General features: G+C 45.3%; 5 protein-coding genes across 8 annotated transcripts in view; 2 read left to right on the top strand and 3 right to left on the bottom strand.

The window, feature by feature from the left end:
- Positions 1-22,896, top strand: part of LOC126558551 (annexin B9) — a 214,663-nt gene that overhangs the window by 164,555 nt on the left and 27,212 nt on the right. The gene's annotated exons all lie outside the window — the stretch shown is intronic.
- Positions 1-22,896, top strand: part of LOC126558057 (flotillin-2) — a 153,070-nt gene that overhangs the window by 120,455 nt on the left and 9,719 nt on the right. For both annotated transcript variants that reach the window (XM_050213993.1, XM_050213992.1), the window contains exon 2: positions 20,737-20,924. In XM_050213993.1, the coding sequence (XP_050069950.1) occupies positions 20,737-20,924 (188 nt within the window). The remainder of the gene's footprint in view (positions 1-20,736; positions 20,925-22,896) is intronic.
- LOC126557398 (glucose dehydrogenase [FAD, quinone]-like) lies at positions 170-6,088 on the bottom strand. Of its 2 annotated transcripts, none has more exons than XM_050213165.1 (2): positions 5,784-6,088; positions 170-1,801 (listed from the first exon to the last, which is right to left on the bottom strand). In XM_050213165.1, the coding sequence occupies exons 1-2, from the start codon at positions 6,072-6,074 to the stop codon at positions 200-202; spliced, it is 1,893 nt and encodes a 630-aa protein (XP_050069122.1). In that variant the 5' UTR covers positions 6,075-6,088; the 3' UTR covers positions 170-199. The 2 variants fall into 2 exon arrangements, with proteins under 2 accessions (XP_050069122.1, XP_050069121.1); XM_050213164.1 differs by lacking the exon at positions 170-1,801 and adding an exon at positions 3,955-5,582.
- On the bottom strand, positions 8,942-11,010 carry LOC126559772 (glucose dehydrogenase [FAD, quinone]-like). The gene is made up of 2 exons (XM_050215946.1): positions 9,490-11,010; positions 8,942-9,418 (listed from the first exon to the last, which is right to left on the bottom strand). The coding sequence occupies exons 1-2, from the start codon at positions 11,008-11,010 to the stop codon at positions 8,942-8,944; spliced, it is 1,998 nt and encodes a 665-aa protein (XP_050071903.1).
- On the bottom strand, positions 14,158-16,193 carry LOC126557423 (glucose dehydrogenase [FAD, quinone]). Its single transcript, XM_050213198.1, has 3 exons — positions 15,987-16,193; positions 15,724-15,894; positions 14,158-15,656 (listed from the first exon to the last, which is right to left on the bottom strand). The coding sequence occupies exons 1-3, from the start codon at positions 16,186-16,188 to the stop codon at positions 14,158-14,160; spliced, it is 1,872 nt and encodes a 623-aa protein (XP_050069155.1). The 5' UTR covers positions 16,189-16,193.

Here is a 22,896-nt window from a genome sequence, read left to right as displayed (position 1 = left end):
ACCTAATTGTAGATAAAACGGAAGGGTTTCAGTATCACACTGAACGTCACTCCAATCCAATAGATTCCAACGCATGCGAAACACACACACACAGCAAGCAACATCAATGACCTATGGAAATGAAACGTACACAAAATGATCTAGAAATGATGGTACATTTATTAAGCGTACAAACATTCAGTAACAAAGTGGATGTAATCTAAAGCTCTGTATGCTTTGGTCCCGCACCCCAGTCTTCCTTAATCATGTCGGATGCCTTTTCGCCGATCATCATAATGGGTGCGTTAGTATTTCCCGACACTATGTTCGGCATAATGCTACCATCTACCACACGCAATCCTTTGACACCCTTCACACGCAGCCTGTCGTCCACTACCGCGCTCTTGTCACCATCTGGACCCATCTTGGCCGTTCCAACTGGATGGTACAATGTTAATGTCATGTGTCGCGAATAACACTCCCAATAAGCGTCGCTGTCGTACGTCTCTTGATCACACTCAGACAGATTCATTCGATGTAGTTCTCCTTCATGCTCGCGGAAAGTTGGCGTATCGACAATCTTGTTAATATAGCGAATACCACGCAGGACCGCTTCAACATCTTCCTTAGCCTCCAGATAACCGCTCTCAATACGTGGCGGATTAAACTCGTTAAAGTCTTTCGTGTCAAGTGTAACGCGTCCCTTTGATTTGGGATTTAGCAGCACCACAATAGCCATTACAACGTCAGCCTCAGTAGCCGCCTCGAGCATCGATTGCGATATCTCCTGATTGTAGCCTACCTTGTCGCAAAACATAACCGACTTTCCAGAGCCTTTTTCAAACTGGAAGAAATGGTACTCAATGTCCGCGAATGGGCTGGAAGCGTCTAGCGTGTTAATAAATCCAATCACACTCGTCACCCCATGTCCAGCCATTGGGCCGGACCGTGTCATAATGTACTGAAAGAGATTTTTCGCCAGTTCCTGCTGAATGTTATAGTTTGCGGCAGTTGATTTGTGCATCTTGAACAGTAAAGGCACAAACAGGTGATCCTGCAGATTTTCTCCAACGGGTAGATCGGCAACCAATGGAATGTTAACCTTTTTCAGTAGTGAACTTGGACCAATGCCGGAGCGTTGCAGAATGTGAGGGGTATTGATAGCGCCTGCTGCTAGAATAATATCTTTGCGTGCCCGTGCAACCTTTAGCACCTTGTTGTCGATGATAAAGTTCACAAACTTGAAGCGTTCGGTCGAAGGATCGCGTTCTACCGTGACCACCACCCCGTGCTTAATGACGTGCAAATTTGGACGATCCTTTACCGGCACCAGGAAAGCCTTTGCCGGGCTGCAACGCGTACCATTGACGACGGTACCCTGTGCACGACCGAATCCAACCTGCCGGTCACCATTGATATCGCTGTTACTCTCAAATCCGGCGTCCTTGAACGCTTGAAGCATTACTTCCGCGAGCGGATGATTAACTGGAAAATTTCCTACTTTAAGGTAGCCACCGCTTGCATGATATTTGCCACCATCTTGGCGCAACAACTCTGGATCACTATTGTCTTCACTTTTCTTGAAGTAGGGTAGCACATCGTTCCACCCCCAGTTCGAATTACCTAACTCAGCCCAACTGTCGTAGTCACGGGAATTACCACGCACGTACAGCATTGCATTGATAGCACCACATCCACCAAGCGTTCGGCCTCGTGGCCAGAAAGCGCCATCCTTTGAACCCTTGCTAGCGTGTGGCGTGGGTTCGGCGTAATTTTCCCAATCTGCTTCGGTTTTCTGTATGGTGAAGAATGTCTCCGGGATCTGCAAGAAGCGGATTTATGTGTGGTGATGACTAAAGCATGTATCGACACTACCCCCACATGAAAAGAACACTTTTAGGACAGACATGACAGATCAAGGTAAGTTTTGGAGAAGTTTGGGAGACAGTAGGGAATAGGTTGGGATTGTAGAAAAGGAGTACCAATTTCAAATTCTAAAAGTTTATCTTTTTTCTATTTTAAAATACAAATTTCAAGTAATCAAAAGCATATTTTTCGCGAGCATATTAGACATGTCCTTGATCTTGTTTGATGAAATCAGATCCCATTTCGGCGATCATAATAGTGGGAGCATTCGTATTGCCACTGATCACCAGCGGCATAATGCTGGCATCGATGACTCGCAACCCACGGATGCCTCTCACGCGTAGTCTGGAGTCAACAACTGCGTCCGGATCAGTAGCTGGTCCCATTTTCGCCGTCCCAACCGGATGGTACGTTGTAATGGTCAAGTGTCGTACATAACACTCCCAGTACTCGTTCGTATCATACACATGCTCCCTACAGCCAGGAATGTTGATCCGATGAAGCGTAGCACCTGCACTCCGGAATGCTTCAGTCTGAAGCAAACGTTGTTGGAGACGTATGCCTTGTACCATCACCTTCAAATCGTCGGTATTCTGGAAATAATTTGCCTCTAAGATAGGATGCTCTCGCGCATTGCTGCTCGCCAGTCTGACATGACCTCGTGACTTCGGGTTGAGTGCGGTGATGTGCACATAAACTGCGGGTGTAATACGATCAACTTCTTGGATGGATGCGCTTATAGTCTCTGTGAATTCAAAGTTGCGTGCTAGTATCTCACTGTAACGACCACCCTTGGGAAATCCAAAGTTAAACACCTGCACGTCCGGATAAAGGTCGGTGGAGTTTTTTGTATTGAGGAATGCCAAAGTATCTAGGTATCCGGAACGGACGATCGCTTGACTGCGATTTTGAACGGCTATCGCGTACAACTCGTTCATCTGAGCAAACTGCTCATCAACATTTGGATCTGGTACGTTGTAGAATTTAAAAAACAACGGTACCGCCACATGGTCTTGTAAATTCCCTCCAACATGAAGATCGACTTTGACCGGGATATCGAACTGCTTCAGCTCGTCCGCTGGTCCAATTCCGGACAACATTAGCAGTTGCGGTGTATTGATGGCTCCCGCAGCAACAATGACTTCCCGGCGTGCAGTAACCTGCTGTACACGCTGACTTCCCTCAATAACGAAGCGTACGCCCGTGGCAACATTTCGCTCGTCAATCAGCACCCGATCTACCAGAGCGTATTTGATGACGTGCAAGTTTGCACGGTGTCGAATCGGGGTGAGGAATGCCTTTGCTGGACTGCATCGAATTGGACCAGTAATCGTATGCTGTGAACTACCATAGCCAACGTGCCTATCACGATTGAAGTCTTCAATCCAATTGTTTCCTAGCTCTGTTGCCGCTCGTTTTAAGATTCCGTTCAGGATCGTGTCATCAACACGCTGCTCCACGTTTAAGTATCCACCTGTTCGGTGATATTTGGCACCGATACCGCGAACTAGCTTAGGATCATTCATATTTTCAGACTTTCGGAAGTAAGGCAAAACGTCTTCCCAGCCCCATTCAGGATTGCCCAAGCTCTTCCAGCGATCATAGTCGCGACGATTGCCTCGTACATATATCATCGCATTAATTGCACCAGAACCGCCTAATGTGCGGCCGCGAGGCCAAAATGTTCCGTTCCGCGTACCCAGACCTGAACGATCCGTCCGCTCTACGTTGTACGCCCAGTCAACTTCGGTGTGCTGCAACGCCATCGCCATGTTGGCGATCTGAAGTGGAGAACACGCATCGGTTAAGTTTAAACCTTGATTAAAATGTGCATAGTAGTGGTCTATTCTTCATATGTCTGTGTGTCTTGGCGCGTTGTCTTAAGTCGTGCACTTTTCGTAAATACCTCTTGTAAAGCCAAATAGATAAAGCCACTCAAAACCGCTTGCCGTGCAACTCATAATCGACTTTCAACTATCGCCCAGTGTAGCAGATAAGAGCGACCTGGAGTGCAGTTAAAAACGCAACACAGTATTTACAGTATTATCCTTATACCAACGCAAAGTTGTTTCGTTTCTTGCCTCTAGATTTTCTTATAGATTTCTCACCATGTGCTATCCATTCCATCCATTATCTTCCTTAATCATATCTGACGCTTTTTCGCCTATCATGATGACTGCTGCATTTGTGTTGCCGCTTACAATGTCTGGCATAACGCTTGCGTCGACTACTCGTAGTCCTTTAACACCTCTGACACGCAGTCTTGAATCTACTACCGCGTCTGGATTATTGGAGGGCCCCATTTTGGCTGTTCCCACCGGATGGTAGAGTGTCAACGAAAGTTCTCGTATGTAGCACTCCCAATAAGCATCTGAATCGTACTGTTTTTCCTTACAAGCGTGTAGATTAAAGCGCACCGGATCTGGTTCCAATGCCTTGGCGGCTTCTGTCGCCATGATGCGATGATGGGCATGGATCCCTTCGATCAGTGTCTGCATGTCGCGCGGGTGGGTAAGATAGCCGGCATCAATTGTTGGCTTGTCCCAGAAATTTGCTGATCGTAGTTTTATGTGACCCCAAGATTTGGGTTTCAGCAGAATAACAAATGCGCCCAACAGGTCCGCCTCATCGTTAACCTCGTCAATAAAGTTGCTCACGGGTCCCTCGAGATCCATCTTGCGTAGCCACTGACCAGCAAAATTGGACCGTTTGCGCGAATACATATGATGATACTGTATGTTCGGGTACGGATCAGAATGGTTGACTGTGTTTATGAAGCCAATAAAAGCGTTCATTCCGGGTTCATTTAGTGGACCACCACGATGCATCAGGTACTCGTACGAGGGAGCCACCGTATCACGGTAGAGGTCAAAGTCTACGGCTGTTGAACGGTTGATCCGATAGAACAACGGTACCATCACATGATCCTGGAGCTTGCGACCAACAGGAACATCTGACACGACCGAAATACCAAACTCTCTAAGATCTGCATCTCGTCCAATGCCCGAAAGCATAAGCAGCTGCGGCGTGTTAATTGCTCCGGCCGACACGATTGTTTCTTGTCGCACCTTAACTTCTAAAACATTTTTCATGTTCGCCGTTTTAGCTCCATGTTCGCCCAATAGAAAACGAACAGATGACACTCGTCGATCGACGCCAAACTCGAGCTTCGTTACAAGCGCTTTTTTAATCACATGCAAGTTTGGACGATCCTTGATTGGTGCTAAAAACGCCTTAGCTGGGCTGCATCGTGTTCCATTGACTGTGTTGATCTGCATGCGACCAAACCCGACGTGATCTTCGCCATTGAAGTCCTCCAAATACTCATACCCACTCTCCTGAACAGCCTCAAGCAACTGTTCCATCTGCACAGCATGCCCGGTAGTACTGCTGACGGATAAGTAACCTCCCGTGCCGTGGAATGTTTCATCGCCAACCACTGTCGGATCATGGTTATCTTCCGATTTGCGGAAATACGGTAAAACGTGCTGCCATCCCCAACCTGGATTGCCCATCTGTTCCCAAGTGTCATAGTCGAGTGCATTGCCACGAATGTACACCATCGCATTGATCGCTCCCGAACCTCCGAGCATTTTACCTCGCGGCCAATAGCAACCTTCCGGTGATGTTGATGCCCGACAGGCAGTGCGACTGTTTGTATTGTGCCCATCACTCGAGCTGGCATGGTATGCCCAATCTACGTTTGATTTTTCTAAGTGTATTTGTAAGAAAGGAATCTACAGGGTGTGGATATTTAGGATTGATTTTTAATATGAAGCAGGAAAAGATGGGAATAAGATAGAGATAAGGCAAGGATAAAAGGCTAGCTCAAGCAGCAAACACTTTGTTACATGTTGGATCCATCACCGTAACATGAGTATGATTGAGGGTGGTGAACGTTATATATCTCAAATGGTTAATTTAGAATCAAAACTTACCTCCGATTCGATCGGTGGATCACCGCCAGCCTCTAGCAGCAACACCTTCCAGTCAGGGTTTTCCGACAGACGGTTGGCAACGACCGAACCTGCCGATCCGGCACCTACGATCACGAAATCATACTCATCCAAACCGCGCTCCAGTGCCGTCGGGCCGTAATCCTTCGGCCACATGTCCGGCGGAGAAATCGCACATTGGGCCGCCAGGATAGTCTGCACCAGCAGTCCGAACAGTTGATTGGCAGGTCCGACGCTTTGCGAGGCGCACTGGCCACCCATCAAGGCCTCCATGTTCTTCCGGTTAACTGCACCGTGTTAGTTGCAACGTTTGGCGGATTGTATGCCTTGTTTCGGGATCTAAATGCTCTAGCTGCAATGGAAACGTTGAGTTGCATTAGTCTGTTACCTATACGGACGAATGCTAACCGTGGACGGGTTGTCTCGGTGGTGGCTTTGCTAGACTGATGCACTGCCTCATCTATCGACCCGGTTCTTATAGCAGTGCATGTGCAGTGAAGGTCAACTACACGCATGCAGTTAATATATTGCAGACAATGGGTACACTTGTTATCAAGAGCCTTGACACAAGGAAGGTAAAACTTGTGGTAGTCTAATGCAATTGTTTGTTTTAGAGCTGGAATGTAATTCCTGATTCTTGACGGTTTCAAATATATCTCACATAATAAGCTCTATAAAAAATGCATAAAATAATCCATATATCCAAAATTATCACCGATCACTCTCTTGTTTTTCATTTAAATCTTTTCTTTGTGTTGCACAGACGCTATAGCGCAAAACACTCCTGTGAGTACGTGTAAATATATTTTTTATCTGTTTTGTTTATATTAAAGTTTCCTATGTAAAAGCGTTGCACTCAAATGAATAAGTGCTGCGTGAGTGGCATGCACAGACATCTTGCGGTGCTAGGAATAAAAATCATCTAAAAGCATCTTTTGAGTGATGTCGTGTTTGTTTTTAAATAGCTATAAAACTATTGCACCGTTTGCTATAATTACTTCAAATTTACTTAATTTTGTTTGTTGTCTCTCTTTCTTCCTTAACAGGTATATCAACAGTAAAAACAACTGAACAACACACCAACCACAAGAACAGTCTGTCACACATCTTCGCGTAGTTGGATTTACTGGTAGCAAACGTTAAATGCTTCCCTGTGTATTGGCGTTAAATGGTGGTGGGTACGCATGGTATCAACATTATCGCACTGTTTGTCAGTTGAAAGGTACACGTTAGCGGCATAACGATAACCATGATATAATAAGGCGCGCGCTGCACCTACTTATCACTCTCCGGTGCTTATCATGTGTGCAGGTCAATCAACGGATTTTTGGACTAGAAGCTAAAATTCACACGTCATCATCGTTAATAAACTTTTTTTTTTAAATCATTATGACTATATGACGAATATTTTTATCATGTGTCTACTTTAGAATCATTGAATATCTACTTTGATGTATGTAATAAATTTAAAAAAACGGGTAGTTTAACGAAGATCTCATCACAAACAAAAATATTCATGAGAGCCTTATTTGTAATAAAACTTCAATTGATTGATGCTTGCTTGAAAGATTACGACCAAGAATTTACGAGCGAATGTGTGTGCATGCCTGACCCAGTAAATAAACCGCGTGGTGATTCGCGTCTTCCGTACAAGCGCATTCGCCAAAAAACCGGATGGTTGATCAGTCGGACGAGAAAAGGCAACCCTATAGCGTAAGAAAAAAAAATGCGCAACCCCAGAAGTCATGATGCGCAGTGCAAAGTGTCTGAAGCTAACCGCTTTGTTGTTGTTTTTGTAGATACATCGCGCAGATTTGCATCTGAATGATCGTTTTCCACGTTGTTGTGGGCAGCTGTATGCGTATCGGGATTGCTAGAAACCGTTCTATTGCCACTGTATCAGTGCGTACCAAACAGATCCGGATGGGACGAGTGAAATTTTCTTCATCCTCTTACAGACAGAAAAAAGCGCACAATTTTCAATAGATTTACACCTTAACTTTGCTTAAATAATTTACTTTTGTTAAAGAGTTGTTCCACCACACGTACGCACACACACACATGTCACTGCTTCACGGCTAATCTTCGCGGCACAAGCAAAGAACCGGAATATACACTTGATTACACCATGCGTACGCACACACGTTGAAAGTAGATGGTACTTACATTGAACTTGACTCTTGAACGCGTGAGCACACCTAACCGGACGGTACCAAGCACAGACGGGAACTGCGGCTTACATCTCGCGCATAGCCGGCGTTTTTATCTTCATGGCGTTGGGCCTTTGCGGTCAGGCTCGCGCTCTCTCATCGCTACGCACACACACATAAGTTCTCTTCATCTCTCTCTCTCCCTCTCTCTCTCTCTCTCTTCAACCTGATTGGGGAGGCATAATTGTAATTGTTCTAGTGTTGGTTGAGCACAATGCGTTCGGCGCTAGCAATACATGTCAATAATGATTGCGCAATTTTTTTGTAATTCCTACGACGATGTTTGTACAATGTTATACACTAAACGGTTTTATAATTTATTTTTTACCAACTAAAAAGGATAAACAATATATTTAATTATAAATACGCAAAGTTCGAGAAACATCTATTCTCAACCCCCTAGGCTCATGCTGCACGCATTGCAAAACTTGTGTTAGTGTGGTGTGTTGGGATATTGTTTTCCATTACAAACACACATGCGTGCAAAACTATGCTCCCTCGTGGTGCTGTAAATGTAAATAATGTACTGTAAAAACCTTCTTTTGAGTTAAAATTTTATTTAAAAAATGCACATAATATTTTGCACATAATTATTTTGTGGCTTTTCGATCCTTGCTGATGTTTATAGCCGTTTTTCCTACCTTGTCTGTTGTAGGTAATCGTCTAAATCCTAATCGGATGATCGCGGAGCAGGCGACGGTCATTAATTAAACACCCGCGAACACACGTAACTGATAATCAATTCTGAGAAATGCTGATAATCAGTGTCAACATAGCCAATTTTGTTTTAGAATACACTGCTCCACTTAGCCTATTTAAATATGCACTGATAAACGGTGCATCTGGTGTTTATTTTGCTGTTACATTCGTACACACCGTGTATTACGTCTACTCTACAAACTGAATCAAACAAGCCATTCAGCTTTAGCTTTAAGGCACCTTTTTGGCTGTGTGTGTAACACGTGTCACCGTGTTGGTGCGTGTTGGGTGATATTGGTAGTCGATGCTGTCACACTGCCGATAATGCTCTTCGCGCACCAACGCCGGCAAATGCGCATATTTGATTAAATCGGCTGCCCGCTCTGCAATCATGATCGTAGGCGCGTTGGTATTTCCGGTTGTGATGGTCGGCATTATGCTGGCGTCCACTACACGCATCCCGCCTATGCCGTGTACCCGTAGCTGACTGTCGACCACCGCCATTGGGTCGGTAGCGGGACCCATCTTTGCTGTGCCCGACGGATGGTAGATAGTCTGCGAGTAGTGTTGTATGAGACATTTGAAGAAGTCATCACCGGTGATTCCGTGGCACGTGTCACCATGCTCAACGTCGTAGATAAACGTAGCGTTGATCCTCTTCATTGTGGACGTCTCCGCCACACGAACTCCAAACTTGAGTCCTTCAACCTACCGATTGGAATCGAAAACTATCGATAAGAAACGTGAAAGATGTTACCACGATGTTATTTTCTTAATACCAGAATGTCCAGATCTCGTTCAACGGCGAAATAGTTTGGATAGATCTTAATCTTATCGTACGGATCTGCACTGCCCAGTTCGAGCCATCCACGGCTCTCGGGCCGCATTAGCAATGGCATGATAAGAAACGAATCATGATACACCCATGATTCAAAGTTACGCGCATAATAATCATACGTAAGTCCTGCCCCTGCTAAACCTTCCGTACCACCGTCCGAAATGTCTGACTGTGCTGACATGAAGATCTGCACGTCACCCCGCCGGCTGTCTGGGTTGTTGTACTTGGTGTTAATGAATCCCATCACCTCACAGGAAGGCATCGCAACGAGCCGACCCTGATTGCGAAAGAGAAAATCGCGAGCAGTTGACACATCGTTCACCTCGAGCAAACGTACCGAAAGTGGTACATTTCCTTTAGGATTTTTAATCAAGAACACACCTCCACCAGCAGCCACATGATCTTGCAGATTTTGTCCAACCCCGGGCAGGTCCTGAATCACTCGTATTCCGTGCCGCTGTAACTGATCCCTAGGTCCAACGCCGGATAGCATCAGCAGGTGGGGACTGTTGAGCGCACCCGCAGACAGAATGATCTCTTTCGTCACTAGCACCAACTGACGCCTGTTACCTTTGCGAAACAGAACACCATAAGCACGACGATCCTTCGGATCGATCAGTATCCTTTCCACCATCGAGTCCATTGAGATATGCAGATTCTTGCGGTTCGCTACCGGACGCAGGTAAGCCTTAGCCGTACTACACCGTAATCCATCTCGAATCGAACCATGCAACGGTGCAAAAACCAGCTGATCGGGTCCATTAATTTCGTCCGAAAGTGTCATACCCAATTCACGAGCCGCTTCCAGAAACATTGCCTGCAGTGACGAATAGTTACGAAAAAGTTCCACCGTCATCGGTCCCGTTGTGCCGTGATACGGTCGGTAAGCAATTTTTGGATCACGAACATTTTCCATCTTCACAAAGTACGGTAGAACATCGCGCCAACTCCATCCCACATTACCAAGGCTTGCCCATTCGTCATAATCTTCCGAGTTACCGCGCACGTACATCATCGCATTCAACACGGAAGAACCACCGAGAACTTTGCCGCGCGGCCAACTACACCGATTACCGCGCATTCCCTGGCAGAAGCGTTCGTTAGGTTCCGTTTCAAACTGCCAATCGAGAGGACCTTTCTGTAGCGCCGGATACAGATACGGTAGATCACTGAGAAACGTTTCATCGGTACCGGCTTCTAGCAGAAGCACATTCCAATCGCACACCTCGGACAGACGGGCCGCTACTGCTGCTCCCGCACTGCCACCACCAACCACTACGAAATCGTACACGTCGTAGATGAACTGCGATGGGATGTCTTGAACCCGGTTTCTGAAATCGACCACGTCCGTACGCTGCAACCAGATGCAGGCATCCAGCAGCAACAAAATCAATGCACTGCTTGGACGCGTAAGCATGATACGCATACGCGTGTGCTGGGTTTCTAGCGGACCGAACCCCATCGCCGTGGTACCAGTAGACGTATTTAACAGACAACAGATCGCAACCGATAATGCAGAAGCTAATTGTTTTCGTAGCAAGGGTTGACACAAGACTGGGGAAAATGTTCACGCGACGATTCATTGCCAGCTAAGCATGCAAAAGTTCTAATGAGTCTGTCAAGTATTGAGTTTATTTACAACGGTTTATGCAAAAATGCTGCCATCATCATAATAGGTACGGCGTGTAGTAAGTAACGAAACAGGGTCATTCTATATACCAAACGTTAGGGCTCGGAACCGAATGAACGTAGTCTGAGAGTGACTTCATGTTCTAAAAATTAGTTATTATTTTAAAATGTAATCTTACAAACCTTCACGTGACATTCGGATAATTTGTGCCTCCTTTCTCTCTACACAATTAATCTTGTACTAAAAAGATCCGAATGCCACTTTTTGCACCGGATGAAGAGCTCTGAACATTTGGCATCGTTTCGTACAAAAATGCGTTACTTTTGTTTGTTTTAATGTCATTCATGCTATTAAGACTGTGTACCACATCGATTATACTGCTAGCGTCAGTCTGTTTTTACACCCTGTTCAGGACGGAGCATTTAGCAACGGTGACACCTCAGTGAAGTGGTTTTACTGTGCGCGTTCCTCTTTAACTTAAAATGAACGCAATCGGTACGTACGAAGTGCGGACTCGGCTTCTCTATACGTCGCGAATCGGTACAGTGTTTTTGCTTTTAATCGACGCAAGCATATGGCTACAGCGACCGGATATTGTGGATTTCCACCATCGCGTCCAACCGATCCCGGGCCCTTTCGTGCAGGACATCTACGATTTTGTGGTGGTTGGGGCAGGTTCAGCCGGTGCTGTAATGGCAGCACGATTGTCCGAAATTTGTCATTGGGATGTGCTGTTACTTGAAGCCGGTACGGACGAAACCTTCCTCACCGATGTGCCGTTCCTGTATCCGACGTTGCAGACGTCGCGTGTCGATTGGAAGTTTCGCACGGAACCGTCCGATCAGTTTTGTCTCGCTATGGAAGATCATCGATGTCGGTGGCCACGCGGAAAGGCACTCGGTGGCAGCTCAGCCATCAACGCAATGCTCTACGTGCGCGGTAACCCGAGAGACTTTGATGGTTGGCGCGATCAAGGTAACCCGGGCTGGAGCTATGAAGATATGTTGCCGTACTTTCTGAAGCTGGAAGATATGCGCGATCCTCAGTATGCGAACCTATCCTATCATGGGCAGGGTGGCCCGATCAGCGTAGAAAGATACGGATACCATACACCGTTGCGAAATCATCTGCTTGCCGCGATAAAGGAAATGGGTCTTACCAATAGTTACGGTGAAGTGAATGGTCCAGTGCAGAGTGGGTTTGCCGTACCGCATGGCTCTATCCGGAATGGGTTACGGTGCAGCACGGCTAAGGGATATCTGAGACCGGCAGCTACGCGAAAAAATCTCCACATATCCACCAAAACGATGGTGCAACGAATTTTGATCGATCCGACTGACCGACGGGCGTATGGAGTACAGTTCGAGAAGGATGGCAGACGGTACTATGTGATGGTTTCGAAGGAAGTGATCCTATCGGCCGGTGCACTTAACAGTCCGCATCTGCTGATGCTTTCCGGGATAGGACCACGGGAACAGCTAGAACGGCATGGCATTCGAGTGATTCAAGAACTTCCCGGTGTTGGTCGAAATTTGCAGGACCATGTCGCTACCGGGGCTGGAGGGTACACGGTTCAACCACCTCCTGGAACCGGTCCGTTGGCGTACGATTTTGCCGATGCAGTGGGTGTTGAAACGTTGCAACGATTTCTGTTCAACGGTGACGGAATGCTTTACGGTATGTCCCTGTGTGAGGTGATGGGCTTTTTGAACACCAAATATCAGGATCCGGCACAGGATTGGCCAGACATTGAACTGTTTCTCGCGAGCCTTTCCGATCTGACGGACGGGGGTCGATTCGGTAAGCGAGGTTCGGGTATGAGCAACAAGTATTACGCACAGGTATACGAAGAGCAGGTGTACAAAAACTCGTACATGGTCATACCAATGCTGTCGCGCCCACTGAGCAGTGGATGGTTAGAGCTGGCAAGTGGAAACCCGCACGATCGCATTCGCATTTATCCCAACTATTTCCATGATCCCAAGGATATGATGGTGTTGGTAAGTATGCTAGTTCGTTCGTGACTATACTTAACCCAATTCTCTAGACATTCCCCCCTTTTTGTTTGCTTCGTAGATCGAAGGTTTAAAGTTTGCTGAAGCCCTGGCCAACACTACCGCAATGCGCAAAATTAATGCCACCTTGATCGACTACTCTCGGTCCCCCTGTCGACAAGACCAATTTCCCAACAAGGATGATTTCTACGTTTGCTTGGTGCGGCATTACACGCAAACAATTTACCATCCTTGCGGTACGGCTAAGATGGGACCGGTCACTGATCGGATGGCGGTTGTCGATCGTTTTCTGCGCGTTCACCACGTTGGTGGGCTGCGTGTTGTTGACGCGAGTATCTTTCCCGTCATAACCACCGGAAACACGAACGTTCCAACCATTGCAACCGGAGAGAAGGCGGCTGATCTCGTGAAGGCAGCGTATGCAGCAGATTTAAGGGCACACGCGGACTCGTTGAGGAAGTGTAAAACACTTCGCGTTGACTATTCCGCCAAAGCAATGGAACAGGGTTAGGTCTAGGAAATGGAACAAAAAATGAAAGGACACAAACATTCCACGACGATACATTTAGGAAGTTGTACAATAACTAATTAAATTAGTGAAGGAAAATTGATGCTTTTAGCTAATGTTCTCAAAGACTAGATTTTCATGGTAATCCTGAATGTGTTATTGCGTTTATAATCTAAGAAAATCACATGTAAATATTGATACGAATTTCTTTAAAAGCTGTATTTAATCCCATTGTATTACTTATAGTACATTCATACTCAATTGCTTTTTATTGATTACTAATGGTTGGTATATAAATTAAGTGTCTTAGTATAAAGTCGTCATACACACTCGTCGCACTCACACATTCGAACTAGAGTCATCATTCATCACATTAATATCTCTTGGAAGGAAAAACATTTATACACAGATGGACTGGAGTAGTCGAGAGGAGCAACCTATTCGATCCAAAGCACTTTACGCCACGCCGCGTTTGATCCAAAAGTCTTTTATCATATCGGCACCCTTCTCCGCTATCATGATCACCGGTGCATTGGTGTTGGCACTGACAAGCTTTGGCATGATGCTGGCATCGATTACACGCAGCCCGCGTACACCGTACACGCGCAGCTGCGGATCAACAACAGCCTGCTTGTCCCAGTACGGGCCCATCTTGCACGTACCGACCGGATGGTAGATCGTGCACGTGTAGTGACGAATCATGCACTCCCAGTACAGATCAGTGAACATCTGTATGTGCGCACATCCCGGAAACTTGTACGCACTTAACGTCGATTGGTACTTCTGCATCGTCTGTGTTCGCGACAGGGCGTACGCTATTTTCACACCTTCGATCAGCGTACGCATATCACGATCGTCGTGCAAATAGTTCGGGTAAATGTACGGATAGTCGAAGGGATTGCTGCTCCGTAACTTTATCGTTCCGACGCTGTGCGGTCGCAACAACATCGGTATGATGCTCCACGCGTCCATATTGTTGATTGGTTTAAAAACGGCGTTGTAGAACGCCTCCGTCAGACCGTGCGCCTTTCGCAGCTGATTTCCACCGTCCGAGTTGGTCGAGCCGGATACGAAATGAAACTCAATGTCCGGATAATCGTCGGATGCGTTCACGTACTTCGTGCTGACGAAGGCGAGTCCCTCCACCCCACCAAGAATGGTAAGTGGACCCTGTCCTAGCACTGCATACTGTAAGACGGTTGACATCGAGTGGTAGCGGTTCTCCACGATCGATACCGGTTGATTCACCATAAACGTTAGCCCACCAAGTCCGATATGATCTTGCAGATTTTCGCCTACCGGTAAATCCTTGATCAGTGGAATTCGGTGCTTAGCAAGCTCACTCTTTGGACCGATGCCGGATAGCATCAGGATCTGGGGTGAATTTACAGAACCACCAGATACGATCACCTCCTTGGAAGCGCGCACATGATGAAGTTTCCGATCGCGAATGAACTCTACCCCGAAAGCGATCTTACTGATCGGGTCAATCATTACGCGCGTCACGTGGGCAAACATTGCCACGTGTAGGTTGGGTCGCAGACGTGCCGGTCTTAGAAACGCTTTCCCCGTACTGCAGCGTCCTCCTCTACGGATCGTTCCTTGAGCGATCATGAAACCGGTCTGCTTCGCTCCATTTAGGTCCCGGTTTTCATAGCCCATCTCAACGCCCGCTTCCACGAAGGCAGCCGCCAACGGTGTATGATAGGGTGCTTCTCCAATCGTTAGATAGCCGCCGGTCGAATGGTAAGGTGTGTTGGCCAGATACGGGTTGGTGTTGTCCTCTGATTTTTTGAAGTAATAGAGCGCATCCTTGTAACCCCAGCCGGTGTTACCCATCGCTTCCCAGTTGTCGTAATCCTTCTTGTTTCCTCGCAGATAAAGCATGTAGTTCAGTACGCTCGATCCTCCAAGTACTTTACCACGGGGCCAGTTGCAACGTCCACCGTTCATTCCTGTGTATGTATGAATCGTTAATACATAATGACAGGGTCAATGTTTTTAAGCATCATGTCTACCGACCTAAACAAAACGTTCCTGACGGTTCCGATTTGTATTTCCAATCCAGCTTGCTCAGCTGCAGATAGCCCGCCATTAGTGGTACCTCAGATATCTCCGTCTCGTCACCTCCTGCCTCCAGCAGCAGCACATTCCAATTCTCCACCTCAGTTAAACGATTAGCCAGAACAGCCCCTGCCAGAGAGTGAGCAATAAGAAAAGCACAACAAATCATGAGTCCCGTTCACGACAGCAACATTAGTACACATCATCAACGTGCATCTTACCGGCAGATCCTGCACCTATAATTATAAAATCATACTTGTCCAGCATAATCTCTGTCGGGACGTCGATAACACGCGCCTCCGGATCCATAAACTCTTCGTACTGGAAGTAAGCAATGGCGGCTACCAACATCGGCACAAACCAGCCAACGCTCGAGGCGGCCGTGGCCACCGATCCAAACGCTGCCCCGACAAGTTCACTCATGTTGAACCAAGCAAGCTGTTGGTGTTTTGGCTAAAGTTTTAAACACTTAATTCACTCACTGTCAACTGTTCTGGTTGATGGTATTGGTTCACGTCATTGCATAATGCTGCATAATCACTAGAATAACTGATGTCACTTAAGCTTTTGGTTTTTAGTCGCTTTTTCCTTATAAGGCTTCACTGGGTCACTGAATCACTGATTTTGATTGTTAAATTGCATGCACACTAACAGCAATCGAAACCTAGAAATAAGTATTTTTCAAACTTTAAATTTGTTTTCACATTTCAACACTTTTATTTAGTGTAAGCGTTAATCAGCTCTTCTTGAGCTGATTTTGCACAAATTTCTCAAGACTTTTCCTTCTTGCTATCGTATATCAAAATTTTGCTTAAAAATTGAGTTCTTTAGGTGTCCATTTTAAACTTTCTACTTTGTCGTCTGTAACTTTCTATAATGTCCGATGTTGTGCGATTAAACGCCACAATATGTAATCAGTATTAGTCATCAATCATACTACTTCCAGCATGGCAAAAGGTGTTGCTTCACACTTTTGTCAACTACCACTAGCAACGACACGATCGCTAACGTAAAATGCACATGCTGCACGCATTTTAATTTTTTACCCACTGTGCGACAATTTTTTGTAGTTTTTTTTAAACTTCCCACAATTTACAGTTCAACCACACACTTGCTTGGATGGAAGGGCCCTAAGCACAAGACGCTGCTGATTGATGATTGATTTCGATGACACACTGATAAAAAACTTGTGAAATCGTCGCCCACCGTCTTACGTCACGAAACTTTGATCAATTTCAATTTTCCCACTGCGAAACTATCGAAATGTAATGCACGCGTTGCACGCTTTCATTACCCGCAGCAGTAGTAGCGTAGAATAAACGGTGCCATAGATTGTGTGCTCGATCACGTACGATTGCCGAAAATTTTACGATCGTAAGGGGGGGAATGTCTGGAAAGCTTATTTTATATTTAACGTGCCCTTTCCTTAGCATGATTTTGGAAAAGTGATGCCCCCTAGCACTGTCGCTACGTGAGGGGAAAATGTAAATCGCAACCTTACTTATACCTGCAAGTCACCGAAAATTGTTCCCAATTTCGCGTGGAAGTAATGAAGTGAAGTAATTAATCAACCGCCTCTCTTTGATGGTGCGGTTTTGCCATTGATTCCGTAAAAGGAGCACATCGAAATTGACCACCTGTAGGAGCTAGGAGCTGATATTCCGTGCGGGAAAGCTGACCGTAAGTTACGTGGACACACATGCATGCGCTACGACGCCTTGCGTAAGCCAGAATACGGAATGCTTCCGAGAGGATTGGGAAATCACTTTCACTGATTGAATGTGATCGAACGTTTGGTTCGTCGATGAAGGTATAGGGCTCGAAAGAGAAAACAGAACAGCTATGCAAGCGTCGCTTTTACCCTGTTGTGGACCCTTTTGCGTCTTGCAGCCTTCGCATGAAAACGCATCACTAGCGCGCGCAGCTTTACACAACTCTGGTCGGGCGAGTCGGATTCACGTTGTTCACTTTCTGTCACTTTCATCTTCGGTGGTAGGCACACGCAAGGATGGATTCCCTTATGGCTGCCCTACTGGTTTCTCTAATTTTAACACCTCGTTCACGACCGATCAAGTCGGGAAGTGCAGTACCATCTTCCGATAGGCCAACCGGTGCCAACGACCTTAACCTCCATAGGAACAAACGAGATAAAAACTAGTTTCATGTTTCCTGGACAAAGTAAGTTTGACCTTTCGGAGTTGGAGTAGTGGAAATATCGAGTATAAAAAAAGAATATTATTTAAAGACGGGAGATTCAACTATTGATAACCAATTTTAATTGTTCAATTTAAGCATCCAAAACATCAAACATTACTCTTACTTCGGAAGCCAGCAAGAGGATAGAACTCTCAAACCATCCATTTGAAAAGCACTTCTTCCTTAGTTGCTTCCATTTCTAGCTGCAAGACCCACTTCTTCACATCAAAATCAGCTTTCTTCCCGGTCCTAGCCAGGAAATCCCGCATGTTTGTATTCCGCACCAAAACAAGAAATGGGTCATAAGACCGCACACCGCCTTCTGCTTCTTTGATCACCACGCTGCACGCCGTTTGTGGCACTCACTTAGGTGCAGACACATCACATACTCAAACACACACACACACACACACACACACACACACACACACACACACACACACACACACACACACACACACACACACACACACACATAAACATAACCCCCTGTACATGATTACACGGTCCGGCATCATTCTTTTGGAAAGTAGGTCTTCTTCAGGTCGTCTGCTTCGAAGGTTTCTCCTGTTCTTGATGTAATGCGAACGATACACAGCGAACTGGTCCCAACGCAACACGCATCCCCAGCAGAACCAAAATGTACCAAAAACCCCCGACGCTTTCTCACACCCGCCACGATTATTGCGCGCTGTATTATTCTGACCTTTTTCCACATTTATATTCCACCCTTAAATTCCGCTATCCATTCACTTCACGCACGTACACGATCACCGAATCATCGTGATTGCTGGAACGGTGTGTTGCTGTGTTCGTTCCCCGAGCTCAGCCGCAGGTTCCACGGAAGAAAGTTAGAGCTCGACTGACGATGGGCCGAGACTCACCCGAGCGCTTTGGTTCCGTGGCCACCACTTCTCTCTTAAGGGTCGGGTTTTCCGTCGGTGGATACCGTTACCATCCCATACACCGATCGGCATCTTCTTTTCACCGATCGGTAACAGGGTGAAGTTGCAACTACCAGCTGTTGGTTGTTATTGCCGATTATATTATCTATCTTTGGAACGACTGACCGGAGACTCAGGCACTTCTTGTTTTCTAGAGAGGTTGGTGTCTGGTTCCTTCAGTTTAGACCAAGAAACAGGCGGAAAGTGTTGCATAGAATTTCTGGAAAGAATGTCAAAATTGGTGGTGAAATTGGTGCAGAGTCTTCCACTAGTATATGCGTCCGCGTACTGGACAGTGGTAGTAATAATAGTATTGCTTCATTAGTCATCCTTCTGGCGGCTTGGATGTCATTCTTTGCTATTCGCGAAACCGGTTTCGTACTGCAGTCAATGTACTTGAGACAGCTTTTGACACAATTGTTTGATGATGACGACTTATGCAATTTTATTCTTCACATAATGCCAAAATCATTAAAATCATCTTACTAATGTAATACCTTAACGATTGTTGAAAATTAATAAAACTCGTGCTGCCATTTACATCCGCATAAAAGCGGTGATAAGAAAAAAAAACTCTTTTGTAACTAAAAGCAAAAAATCCACAATTCAATGTCAATGTCACGGTTCGGTGAGCTTTTGTGCACACATTGACCGTTGGGGATAGTGCGCGGACTTCTTTGGTGCGGTTGGGGAAGAAATTGTAGCGGCCCTGCTGCTTCTACTTTGTAAAGTTTTTTGTTTTTTACTTGGGTCTTCTTTATTGGCCATTTTTCCTCACTTATTCACTGGACCAGTATGAATACCGGTTTTTCTTTGCCAGCGTTCGCAAGTAAACCCTACAAACAGCAAGCACACATGAGGGCTATGCAATGACCTCACTAAAAGCTCTACTGAAGCATCTGCGTACGTGCAGTTTACCATGCACCATCCTTATTTACTTCGCTTCACTTTCTGTCTGTGGACACTTGCATTTTCCGACCGGTTTGTCTCATCTGCCTTCGTTTACCATTAGGGCAAGCGAAAACTCCCAACGAGACAGAGCACAAAATGAGAAAAATTCCATCTAAGCTTAGCTCTGCATGTGTGTCGATAGTAAAAGCTTTTCATCTTGGAATGACATCAGTGCTGTACATACATGGCCAAACTTACTCGTGTTGAGTTATATTTATTTCAGCTATATTGTTTTTCCTTTTCTCTTTCTCTTTGTTTTTCCTCTTTTTTTCTTTCTTTCAGGAGGTATGCATTTTATGTGTATCATCTTATATCTACTTCTAACCCTTAACACTACGTAAGAAATAGCTACCCACCCGCTATATAGTGTGAATCGAAGACGTTTCGTTCAGTAGGTCACTGTCGTTGGGATGGGATGACATGGACTTCTTGTACCGTTGTCTCGTAAATGCTACACAGACATGCTTTGAAAAAACAATCCTGCCTTTGGATCACCTAACTGCCTACGTTTAACCCAAACAAGCCAGCCCCAAACTCCTTCATTCCGCACACCAAACAGCAATGAGATGAAATGGCGTAAAGTGATACTTAAGTAACAATTTTCTCGTTATTAGATGAAACAACTTAGTACAGTTGAGAATTTAGTGTGAATATGGTAGTCTCCATTCCGACATTCAACATTGCATAGAAAATGAATCCATCGCACAACCCTTTATCGACATCCGCGTGTATAATGCGCCTAAATATATGCAATATTCACTTGGCGATAGATAAGTCTATCGCAACACGACACAAGCGCAATAGCAAAAAGAAACTTATCACTTAATTTGGAAGCGTTGGCATTAAAGTATTAAAATAAAATCCCACCCTCTCTTTCCAGGTGGCTGTTGTGGCTCAACAAAGAAGCGCACGATTGTAGGCGGCTGGGCATGGGCCTGGTGGCTAGTGACCGATGTTCAGCGGCTCTCGCTCGAAGTGATGACCCTGAATCCGATGTGCGAAATGGTCGAAACGGCTCAGGGTGTCCCGTTGACCGTGACCGGTGTAGCACAGTGCAAAATCATGAAGGTATTTATGCTGGACCGGCGCCCCGGAGTAGCAAATGTTCCGTGTCGGCCGGTTCGGTTGTATCCATTTCTTTCTTTTTGCCATTTGTTTTAGAATACTTTGTAGTTTTGTTTTATTTTTGGTAGCGTAGTATGAATGAAATGTTTTATTTTTCCACATCGCCGTATGGTAAGCAGAGCCTGGTAGCTGCCCCAACCCTCAAAGCAGACATCATTACTATTGTTTTGTTTATAGTAGCCATGGTTTTTGTTCCTGCTCCGGAAAATGTTTTGTTTATTGTGTTTAATTTAACATATTTTTTTAAATTATTTTTAATAAATTTTTAATATATTTTTTTCTTGTCACTATTATAAGTAGCTCGTACAAGCATGACAGTAATCGTTCAATTCAACCTTTAAAAAAAAACAACTGCTCCAAGACCCATGTTGCGTTATATTTTATACGTAAAATGCTGACAAATGCGGTATTTTTGTTACCTTTATAGTAGTATAGCAATACTTAATCAGTTTCAACTTATTACCTTTTCCGTATTATTTGCGCTCCTACGGCTACGGACTGTTCAGCGCATTATCTGCATGACGAGTTGAGTAAGTGAATAGCTCTGCATAGTTGCATACCCTTAGCTAGAATGTTCGAGCCATTTCTCTTCGTTGTGTACGAAGCAATAAGGTGTAATATACAGTAATATTCGCATCCGAGTAATGTCATCGTTCCTTAATGATTGTGTTTTCAAAATTTCTAACCAAAAACAAACATATAACTCATCAGCTAAGGATATTTGAAAGTATTTTATTGCTATGTATGATATATATTACTTTAGTAGTTGTCTTAAGATAATCTTTCTCTTATCGATAGCAATTCACTGTCTGGTTTTTATTTTAGATCAAAAGAGAAAATGTAAGTTTCTAGTTTATTCTACCTTCTTCTTTCGATGTGTCTTTAAGCACCCTAGTGCGTGTGTGTGTGTGTGATCACCACCAGTGTGTCGCTATTGTGTTCTGTGTTATTAAGTGCTAATGTATTTTCACCCCTCACGGACACAATTGACGCTTGCATTTTAGTATGATTTATTTCTTCTGGAGGGTAGCTTTACTGTTACACTGTTTTGCTGTGTTAGCTGCAATTAGGAATACAAAGCTGAGTATTACAAGATAAAGAGAATTCTTTTAATAGACAAACCGATCCATTCAAACTGCTTCGTAATGGAAGAAAATTTGGCTTTGCGCCCTTAGGGTTCTTTTTAAAACAACTGACTACTCTCCTTAGTACCCTCAGTACAATCTGAGCTCTGAACAGAATGTGGTCACGTGTAGGTCTGTCGTTAGGCATACTATTTACGCTGCTACAACATCCTTTGGCACTGACCCGTTCCGGAACGTGTGAATCGTTAGCTTCTGTGGAACCATCTTCACAAGGATTCTTTCTTAGTGGTTCGATTATATATTTCGTGCCCGATCTCGACCCAGGCAGCCCATTCATTGTGTTCGCTAACCACACAACGTACGGATACTGTCTGAAGATTCACCTAGAATGGTTACCAAACTACATCAACCTGACGCTCGTATGCGACTGTCCTGAAAGTACCAACCAACCGATCCTGGTACCCAACATCTTACACGACCAACAAAATGGCACTTCACCGCAACCCTGGCCCACGATACAACTGGTGTACGCCGTACGGAACAAGATCGCAGTCATCTACGGTTGTCAAGATCATGGCAACGATACCGTCTCGGAAGGACTGATCAGTTTTGGGCAAACATTGCGAAACTATGAAGAATATACTAGTCTGCATCTTTCGACACTTCACGCATCGTTTTGGCCGTATCATAAGCGTCTGCTCGCAACCACACAGCGCTACATGATGAACCACAGCAGGGCGTTGGGGTGCAATTTTCGGCATCAGTTCTATCTTGATCGAGGACTCACCAAATCGGACATCGGGTTAATCGTTGTCGTTGGCATCATGGCG

This window comes from Anopheles maculipalpis, chromosome 2RL (genome assembly GCF_943734695.1).
Source record: "Anopheles maculipalpis chromosome 2RL, idAnoMacuDA_375_x, whole genome shotgun sequence".
In the NCBI taxonomy this organism is placed as follows: domain Eukaryota; kingdom Metazoa; phylum Arthropoda; class Insecta; order Diptera; family Culicidae; genus Anopheles; species Anopheles maculipalpis.
Note: the sequence above shows the minus strand (reverse complement) of the source record. Positions and strands in the feature narration are given on the sequence as shown.